The sequence below is a fragment of the Terrapene carolina genome, unplaced genomic scaffold (genome assembly GCF_002925995.2).
Source record: "Terrapene carolina triunguis isolate 2854851 unplaced genomic scaffold, T_m_triunguis-2.0 Scaffold42, whole genome shotgun sequence".
Classification (NCBI taxonomy): Eukaryota; Metazoa; Chordata; order Testudines; family Emydidae; genus Terrapene; species Terrapene triunguis.
The window spans coordinates 6,621,624-6,632,232 of NW_020664393.1; the positions used below are offsets into that span (position 1 = coordinate 6,621,624).

The window sequence follows — 10,609 nt, forward strand, 5'->3', positions numbered from 1 at the left end:
GTTAAGCATGGGATAGGTATACTGGACAAAACAGAACATCTTGCTTACTTTAGTAAGATCAGACTGTGCCCTCCAATAAAATATAATCTACAGTTTTTTGTGAGAGTATAACTGAAATATCAAACCTCTGTTGAGTTAATTGCATAGTTCCTGAACCTACTTCTTCAGAAGGTACATTTTAGATACGATTATGGAGGAGTATCAGAATAAGAAAATGTAACAATTAATGGAACAGAAATTTAATTTCTACTTTATTTCAAGGTTTGTAATCCTTTTAGTGGGAATGAATCAAATAAACAATTTGCTTGTATCAGCGCTGCTGTAATACACAAATGATTACATTAACTAGAATTTAGTTTTGTGAAATGTTCTTTTGTAGTATTTTTCTTTTTTCTTTTTTTTAACCAAGTTCAAAATCAAAAGTATCCAGGACATGGTGAGTTTGAAAGGATCCGATCGCCGCAACTTACTGCACTTCCTTGAAGATGAAAAATATGATGAAGTTATGGCTGTATTAGGTAGTTTTCCACATATCACCATAGATATAAAGCCACAAGGTAAGATGGGAGGTCGTTTCATTGCTGTATCTGTCATCCCTCTTGACAATTTGATAGTCTGCCGGCAGTAAGCAGTGAGGACTCTGAAACCCCAATTCCTTACATTATTTATGTAACCTGGAAAATGGCAGACTTTTCTGAATGACAGGCTCTTGCACTTCAGATTTAGAGTTTGAGGAAAATGAAGTACATTAAAGCATCTTGCGTATTTCCAGGCCATCAGCAGTTTCCTCTAGAGGGACTGATGTAGCATTTAATTGTTTGATTTAGCATTGAGAAAGCAGCGTATAATAATGGTTGAGATGGCACTTTATTTTTAAACCTTTGTATCTTTTGCCTTGTAACATTAAAGAAAAAAGATGGCGAAGGATTTCATGCTTGTGCTTAGTCCAAATATCAAACTATAAATTTTTTATTTGAGACATTAAATCGAGACCCAGATCATTAAAGAGTTGAGGGTATTTTTGTGAGAGGGAAGGTGTGTTAACCTTGTGTGATGAGTGTATTCTGCTTGGGATAACCACATAGTACTTGGCTAAAATTCACTACCGTTTCAATTGCATATGTTACTTTCCTTCGCTTGCTCTCTGAAGTTATTATGCTGTTAAACGATTGCCTTTAGGCTGCCTCTCAGTGGAAGGTGAACTGATAATTGGTCACCTTTCTCAGAGGGAATTTGAGATAAAGGTCAGAAATATTTGCATAGAATGGTCTTCCAAAATTTGTGTTTTCCAAAATCCGACACGTTTTGTTCAGCTAGCCTAGTGTTGGATTTGGCATATACATAGTCCTCAGTAAGGCATATATACCTGGTGAACTTAAGTTTCAAATTGTAAAAATAAGTAAAAACAATATACCATGCACTTTCAAATCAGTATCTTACCTTTTCCAGTGGTTCGGGGGAACAGAGTGCTGTTGTTAATTGTGTTCATAATTGTCAGAGTGTTCTTGACAAACTTGTATCCCCTCATGTTCTTGCTAGCTACGCCTCCCCACGCACATTTTGCATTTGACAAATACACACATTTAAGAAGTTGTGCCAAGGAGGATTTAACTTTTTGCTCCTCCCCAGATTGACTGTTTCTACTTCTAATTATAGGTAATGGATGTGTGAAAAACTATTTAAGGAATACTTTTATTTTTCATACCAGAATAAAAATGTAGTAGTTTTCAGTCAGTAGACTGAACATTCAACATTACTGCATTCTAAGATATGAACCCATATGTCTGCTGACCGTACTGTAGGTCTTCTGATCAATATTATAGTCAAACTATTCATTGCTGTTCCTTAATTCCTTTTCAAAAAGAGGGAGAAAAAATAAAGTGCATGACTCTTAATGCACCTTTGAAATTGAGATATTAATCGTTCAAAGATCAGGAAAATCATAGTTATGGTTCCCAGAACAACTGTAACTTAGTCCCCTTGCTCATATGTGGTATTTTATAATATGAAAGTTTTATGTTTTAATATACAATACTACATAGTTATGGATGCTGTGGGAATCATAACTAACTTTGAATACCCTAACTTTCCTACAAGTTAAATCACAACCTTAATGTTTACTTTGTGTAGTTTTATGCAATTATTGCTCCTCATTCTGTTAATGTATTCTAGGTAATAGAGACTGTTGAATGATGCAGATGAAAGTCTTTATTCTTGCAAATACTTTCAGATTTTCTGTTAAATATTCTCTGGAAGACTTGTGATTACACTGACACTTTTATCTGTCACTGAAGTAATGCTTAATTTAAAAAATAAATACGAAACTGATTAAGAAACAAAGGTTAAATGGAAGTATCACTTTTCTTTGACCTTAGTTTTGGATGATGAAGACAGCAACAATATTACAGTGGGATCGCTAGTCACTGTTTTGATCACATTGACAAGGCAAACAATGACAGTAAGTAGTCAAAGTATTTCAACTTTGGATTAATTGCAAATGCAGCATGATAACCTAGAATGTTGTGTTGGGGCTAGTTTCTTGATAATTTTGTGGTAATTGATTTAAAAACACCATTCTTGAATCAAGCTCTTCCATTATCAAAACTGTTAACCCTCTCCCTCCAAAATTTTGTTTCATGTTAGAAATCTCACAGGTCACTCTAGTCACTACACTAGTCCATACCCAAAGGAAATAGCCTGCACCGGAAAGGTTATGGAGTAATTTTACCCTTGACCTCTTGATATGTTGACCAATAGCTTTTGCAGTAGTTCATCAAAAATTCCAATGGTTGCGACTGTCATCTGAGTTAAGTAGTTAGAACACTTAAGTTACTTTAATAGATTAATCAAATAGCAAAGGTACATCTTTTAAAAGATAAAAAGTTGCAGTTTATTTTTGTGTATGGTGGCCATACCACATAGATAAGGTACTAGTCATGCAACGGTTGCAGGTTTGTAGAAGCAGAAGAATACTAGTGCCAAGAAAAGTTTCAATAGAAGAAGTTCAACTGAGTGCAGAGGTTTCAAAGTAACAGCCGTGTTAGTCTGTATCCGCAAAAAGAACAGGAGTACTTGTGGCACCTTAGAGACTAACTGTCTGTGTGTTTCACTCTATGCATCTGAAGAAGGAAGCTGTAGCCCACGAAAGCTTATGCTGAAATAAATTTGTTAGTCTCTAAGGTGCCACAAGTACTCCTGTTCTTTTTGAGTGCAGAGTGTAGCCTAAACCACATGAAAACAGACTGAATTTGGGCACTAGGTAGCTAACTTTGGAGGGGGGAATGAGCCAAACCTCAATCATCTAGACTTGCCAGGTGTATTATGCCTTCATGAATATCCCATTTCCCAAACAATACTCCAACTTTTCCCCCCAAATCTGAAAATTAAAACCTAAAGGATTGCAATTTAAGGCTTGGTCTACACTTAAAACTTAGGTTGACATAGCTATGGCGCTCAGGGGTATGAAAAATCCATACCTAACCCCTGGAGTATATGCAGGTAGGTCAACAGAAGAATGCTTCCATTGACCTAGCTACCATTGCTCAGGTAGGTGGAGTTCCTGCAGGGACAGTGAAATGCCTTCTGTCGCTGTTGTGTACACTACAGGTTGCAGCTGCATAGCTACAACGCTATAGCCCCCGTAGTGTAGACCTGGCCTAAGAAAGATGATCTGATTGGACATAAAAAGCAAACACTCATTTGTACAAACTGCTCTCCGGTTGATTCTGAAATAGAAATGTTCCATGAGGCAGACCACATCACTATGATTTACATGCCAATACCAATTTTGGCCTCTCCAGAAATACACAAAACAGGATGAGGTTTGCCAGAAAAGTCTCTGCGACCAACTACTTGCAAAAGGACCCTTCTTCCATAGGCCTTCTACCAGTGGATTTTCTGAGCCACAATCTCTGAGCAATGCATTTTTCTTTATCTGCGGTGGGTTTTTTGGTGAATTTATGGTACTCTGTCCCAAAGTTTTGTCATTAGTTCCTGGTCACCACCAGAAGTAATTGGCTTCCTCCCGCATCCATCATTGCTTGGTTAGCCTGCAGGATGCTTCTCTAGCTGACTCTTCCTTTTTCTTCAGTTGTTGTCTTTCTCAGTCTAAGCTTCTCATTGCAGGAGGCTGGCTGCAGTTGCTAATTTCCAAGCTAGCACTTCAATTTACATAGTGTTGTTTCCAAGTTGCCTTCAGCATTAGTTGATATTACAACCAAAGATTTGATACCATACACCATGTCCCCAGAATTGTACAACAAAGCCCAGCACAATGATGGAAAAAGCCCACCCTCACTGGGTGCTACACCAGTTTTTCCTTTTTCATAGACCAGCCTAGAACACACGTGCACATATATATATATTTTTTTTTTGGTAAACTGAGTGTTTAAATGAATTTTAAAATTCTTTAAATTCAAAGAATTGCTAGCTTACTAAAGAGCCATTCAAACATAACTCTCACTTGTAGTGGCTGAAATTTTTCATACGATGGTTGTTCAGCGCTAACTTTGATATATGAAATGGGTCAGTGGTATGTGTCCAGCTTCTAATTGGTGTCCATGTCACAAAAATCACTGCCATCGTTGGCATTTTAGTTATTTGTATTACCGTAGTACCTGGCATACACCAGGACTCTTCTGTGTTTGGCACTGTACAAACACACAACAGAAGGCCCAAAGAGCTTCCAATCTAAGTATAAGATGAGACAACAGATGTATACAGGCAGATGGGGGAGTTAAAAAAAAAAACAAAAAAAAAAAAACCAGTGAGACAGTATTGGTCAGAATGATAAGCAGTGGTTTCTGCACACTAGTCACCTACTGTTGGCAACATTTTTGTAAACATCACAGCAAAGGAGAGTTTTAAGGAGGGTTTTGAAGGAAAACTATGAGAGAGCTTTGCAGATGTTTTCCAGAGTGTCTCCCAAGTGTGTGGGGCGGCATGAGAGACTCATGTTGGCAGTCTCAGCGAAGAGGTCACTGACAGAATAGGTTTGGCAGTTGAACTGTCCTTTCCCCTTCAGTGGGGTCCCTTCTGCTTTAGGTTCAGGTGTAAAGTGACAACATGGTTTAGGGACACTTTCACCACTTCTGTACTTCCTTTTTTAAAGATATCGGACTTCTGTTTTCTTGTTGTAATTCTTCTATCTTGGAGCTCTAAGTTCAGGTAAAAGTGGGCAGTAAAGGGTAGAGAAAAGCTGTCTCTCTGTCCATGGTTCTTATAAGTACTGTACATGAGCTAACATGGAAAAGCAGTTCACCGCAGCTGAATGCAGAATATTCACCTAAGCTATGTCTGCACTTAAAACACAACAGCTGCAGCTGCGCTGCTGTAGTGCTTCAGTGTAGACATTCACCACAGCAACGGGAGGGTTCTCCTGCCATTGTAGTTCAGGGGTGGGGAACCTTTTTTCTATCAGGACCACAGGAAAAAATCAGTCGCGGGCCATACACAATCCCCCAGGGGATACGGAGGCTCGGTGCTTCCCCTAGGTTTCAGGGTGGGGCCAGAAATGAGGGATTCAGGGTGCAGGAGCGGGCTATGGGCTGGGGCAGCGGTTTGGGGTGCGGGAGAGGGTGAGGGCTGCGACTGGGGGTGCAGGCTCTGGGGTGGGGCTGGGGCCAAGGGTTTGGAGTGTAGGAGGGGCTTAGGGCTGGGGCAGGAGGGTGGGGTGCAGGTGGGGGTGTGGGTTCTGGGAGGGAGTTAGGGTGCGGGGGGGGGTTTCCGACCTGGGTTCAGGGTGTTGGGGTGGGAGTTTGGGTGTGGGAGGGGGTTCGGGGTGCAGGCTCCGGCTGGGCGGCACTTACCTGAGGCGGCTTCCAGTCAGCGGTGCAACGGAGCTAAGGCAAGCTCCCTGCCTGTTCTGGCTCCGCACTGCTCCCAGAAGCAGCCGGCATGTCCGGCCCTTAGGTGGAGGGGCCAGGGGGCTGTGTGCGCTGCCCGCACCTGCAGGTGCTGCTCCTGCAGCTCCCATTGGCCGCGGTTCCCGGCCAATGGGAGCCAGTGCTGGGGGCGGGGGCAGCACGCGGAGCTTCCCTGATCTCCCCTCCGCCCACAAGCTGCAGGGGGACTGGGGAGGGCAGTGCCAAGGCTCAGAGCTTCCGGCCTCCGGCGCAGAGACATGCCGCAGGCCAGATTAAATTAGGCAGCAGGCCAGATCCGGCCCGTGGGCTGGAGGTTCCCCACCCCTGCTGTAATTGATCCACCTCCCCAAAAGTCCGTCTAGTGCTGTCTACGCTGAGGGTTAGGTCAGCATAGCCGCATCTCTCAGGGGTGTGGATTTTTGATACACCTGAGAGACGTAGCTATGCTGGTGTAAATTTTCAGTGTAGACCAGCCCTCCGTGTATGAAGACTACAAAGAGGGAACACTGTCAGTATAGAGAAGAACTGCCACATTCTTATGAACAAAGAGACTTAGGCCTTGTCTACACTACACAGTTTTGTCGACAAAAGTCAGCTTTCGTTGACAAGACAGTGGAGGTGTAGACATGGAAATGCTCCTCCCACCAATGTAACTCCCCAGCGATGCTGACATAATAAAACCACCTCGACAAGAGGCGTAGGACTTATGTCGGTGTAGCTGGGGTAAGCAGTGTCTGTGTAGACACTGTGTTCTTTACATCCACTGTTGGCTGTCGTTCTTGTCAATTTTATGGTTCCTGAGCCGTGAAATTGACAAGAAAGCCAGCTCCCCAGCCTGGCTGCTGCCAGGTCTCTGCTCCAAGCTGGGCTGCCACCCAGGCTCCTGGCTTGGTCTGCCACCTGGGCTCCCCGCTGGCATCCGTGCTGCCCTCCAGGGTCCTGGCTCCCTGCTGGGAGCACGGCAGCTGACCAGACTTCCAGGGTGGATCTCCCTGCCATAGGCAAGAAGCCCCGGGCAGTTTCCCCTACCCCGGCAGCTCCTCTCTGGGAGCAGGAAGGCAAGAAGCCCCCAGTGGCTGGTGAGAAGCCCTGCGCCACTGCCCCCCAACACCTGTCTGGGAGCGCGGAGGTGAGAAGCCCCGAGGGGCTGCCACCTTGCTCCTGGCTGGGAGCGTGGAGGAGAGAGGGTAGCCGAGCTCCCAGTGGGGAGCTGCACGAAGCTGAGAGTCCTGGCTCTCAGTCCCCCACACTGCCCCTCTTCAGTTGGTGGAAGCGCTCCTGGTGAGGCCGCGCTCCTGGTGAGGCTACACGCCACTGACAGAAGGAGGATAGTATGGACATCAGCCACTGGGGTAATTAATGCAGTGGCTGTAAGTCAACCTAACGTAAGTCAATTTAAGATTGTAGCGTAGAAATAGCCGTAGGCCATGTCTATGCTACCACTTTTGTCAGCAAAACTTACGTCACTCAGGGGTGTGAAAAAACACTCCCCATAGCAACATAAGTTTCCCCAGCATAAGTGGTAGTGTGCACAGTGCTATGTTGGTGGAAGAGCTTCTCCCTCTTACATAGCTTCCGCTGCTCATTGGAGATGGTTTCATTATGTTGACGGGAGAGCTCTCTCCCATTGGCATAGAGTAGCTACACGAACAATCTTACAGCAGCACAGCTGCATCGGTACAGCTGTGCCATTGTAAGGTCTCTAGTGTAGACATAGCCTTAAGAACTCTTAAAGAAACCTCTCTCATCTTTGGTCTATTGTAAATGTGCAGTGAAGGAGGCAAACAGGATGCCAAATTATACATGTAGGGACATATAAATAAAAGGAAATAATCTATAACTTGTATAGCTATAATATTATCACCTTATAGAATACCTTAAAGAAGATAAACTGTAGTTGCAGAATGGGTAGCAGTGGTTGATGTTACATTTCAAAGTCTAAACATCTGGATTGTGTGATGTTTGAAAATTTTTCAGTTTTTTTTAAAATGTCCTTAACGTTGTTTCTAGGTTTAAAAAACCGCCCAGAAACTAAAGAGATTCTCCACCTGACAAGCTCCAGAGTGTAAACATTCATGACTCCGCCCTTCAGTCAAAATCCAGTATAAATGGAGCTTTGCATTGTGCCTCAAACCTAAAACACTTTGGCATCCTCAGACCAACGGAGGAGCAAACTTTAGAGTCTGTGGTCCTCCACTGAATATGCCTTGCCGGTAGCACCTAAATGTTTGCATTTTTGAACCGTTAGAATTAGGGTGACCAGATGTCCCGATTTTATAGGGACAGTCCCGATTTTTGCGTCTTTTTCTTATATAGGTTTCTATTACCTCCCACCCCCGTCCTGATTTTTCACATTTGCTGTCTGGTCACCCTAGTTAGAATATATGATCTGATCACAACTGTTTGTTGTGGTACATGATGAGAGAGAGCAGTCTCTGATATAGCCAGGACCCAAAACATGTCAAATATTAAAGATTGGTATCAACACCTTCAACTGTACCCAAAAGTGAATTAAAATATGCAGCAATATATAAAGGATTGGTTTAACGTGCTCTCTACAACTATTGCCACCTAGCAATCTGGCTGCTGCATTTTGCATCAGCTGTAATTTATAGTTGGCTTTCAAGAGTAGCACTGTCACAACCTGGCCTGGTATTACACTGTACGGACATCAGTCTGTTATGAGTGGACCCAACTACTGTGTCTGGGTAGCATCTACTCACTGTTTCTAGCCCGGAATCTCTCGGGCATACTCCCCAGGCTTTGACCCCTTGTCTGAGCCCTTCCTTGGGATGTGGGACTATGCAGTCCCGTTATGCCTTGGCAATACAGTCCAGCTGCCGAAGACCCCTATCCCAGTACCTCAGATCTCCACAGACCCCAGTTGCTTATGCATACTCTCTCAGTTCCATCTAGGTGTGGTCACCCAGGGCTTCTAGTTTAACCTCATTGCAGACAATGTGACACAAAAGCAAGGAACACAAAGGAATTTTTTAACCATAATTACTTTACTCTTAAAAGAATTCAAGAATTACAGATCTTAGAAAACAATCCTGAGATTGTTTGATCTCACACGTTCTGTGAGTTGGAAGTTTGTCTGCTTTTCAGGCTAGATAGAGCATTTCCTGTCATCTCATTCCTCTGCATGTCCAGCTTGTATGTCAAGGTGGCCTGTCCCTCCCCGTCCTTCAGTCTCTCCTTTTGCCATGTGACCAAGCTGATAGGCTGCAGATCTAAAGGGCACTTCTGTGTAGAAAATGCATTGTTTAGGGCAATTGGGCCAGCTGTTGAGAAACTATCAAAGCTGATGGCTTCAGATTGCTCTTTCAGTAAGCACCTTTCCTGGGCAGGGTGGCTATCTGCAATACAGTTCAATAGTATTGCCTGGGGCAAGGTTAGATGTCTTCAGTGCACAATAGAAAATAAATGTTACAATAGAAAATAATCTACAGTTTTGTGCACACACATCCCATTCTTTCACAAGCATCGTATAGCACATATTACAGTAGTCTCATCTAGAAGTTTACAAGGCATGTGTAAAATGTTGATAAAGCAGTAAAAAATAGACTATAAGGGCAGACATCTCCTTCCAAGAATGCAAAATTAGGTATGGAGTTGCCAGTCATGGCTCCATAATTAAGATTTAGTTTAGTTTTCGCTTTTAAAGCAGGGATTTTGAACATACATACTGCCCAGGCATAGTGTTGCCTTAGATACTCTTTATGATAGGCAGCAGCAGTAGCACTGCTTTTTGTTAAGGTTGCCTGGTACTTCCCATTATAAGACCCCATTTACAGTTGCTTATGACTTTGTGGAACTTTATATGCAGCGTAGTTTTAGCCATGTCGGACCCAGGATATGGGAGAGACAAGGTGGGTCTATGAGCTGAGGGGTGAAAACATTATCTTTTATTAGATCAACTTCTGTTGATGAGAGAGACAAGCTTTCCAGCCACACACAACTCTTCTTCAGATCTGGGAAAGGTTCTCCCAGCATCACAGCAAAATGCAAGGTGGAACAGATTGTTCAGCATAAATTAACTGTAATTGCCTTAATTCAGCTTCATTGGGAGGATTATGATAGTCATACATTTCATGATCACGTACTATTTTTTCCCCACAGGATTCCTACCTTATTCAGTGCACTGGGTGGACCTGTTCTGGGGATGAATCAGGGTTGTGTAGTAAAGGAGGCTGCTGTCTGTAAGACTTCTGCCTCATTTGTTGCAGAAGCTGGAAGGTGTGTAGTGAATAAGGCAAGGCATTGCAGAAAGGGATGGGAAGGGAGTGTCTCATGGTTAAAAGAACAGGAGTACTTGTGGCACCTTAGAGACTAACACATTTATTTGAGCATAAGCTTCCGTGGGCTACAGCCCACTTCATCGGATGCATGTAGTGGAAAATACAGTAGGAAGACACACACACACACACACACACACACACAGAGAACATGAAACAATGGGTGTTACCATACACACTATAAGGAGAGTGATCAGTTAAGGTGAGCTATTATCAGCAGGAGAGAAAAAGAACTGTTTGTAGTGGTAATGAAAATGGCCCATTTCCAGCAATTGACAAGGAGATGTGAGGAACTGCAGGGTTTTTTTCCCTACATCTCCTTGTCAATTGCTGGAAATGGGCCATTTTCATTACCACTACAAACAGTTCTTTTTCTCTCCTGCACTGATCACTCTCCTTCTAGTGTGTATGATAACACCCATTGTTTCATGTTCTCTCTGTGTGTGT

At 43.2% G+C, this 10,609-nt stretch overlaps 1 protein-coding gene across 1 annotated transcript in view; it reads left to right on the forward strand.

The window, feature by feature from the left end:
* Window positions 1-10,609, forward strand: part of SEC63 (SEC63 homolog, protein translocation regulator) — a 111,976-nt gene that overhangs the window by 80,869 nt on the left and 20,498 nt on the right. Inside the window, exons 13-14 of the mRNA XM_024202609.2 lie at window positions 410-557; window positions 2,376-2,458. Coding sequence (XP_024058377.1) covers window positions 410-557; window positions 2,376-2,458 — 231 coding nt within the window. The remainder of the gene's footprint in view (window positions 1-409; window positions 558-2,375; window positions 2,459-10,609) is intronic.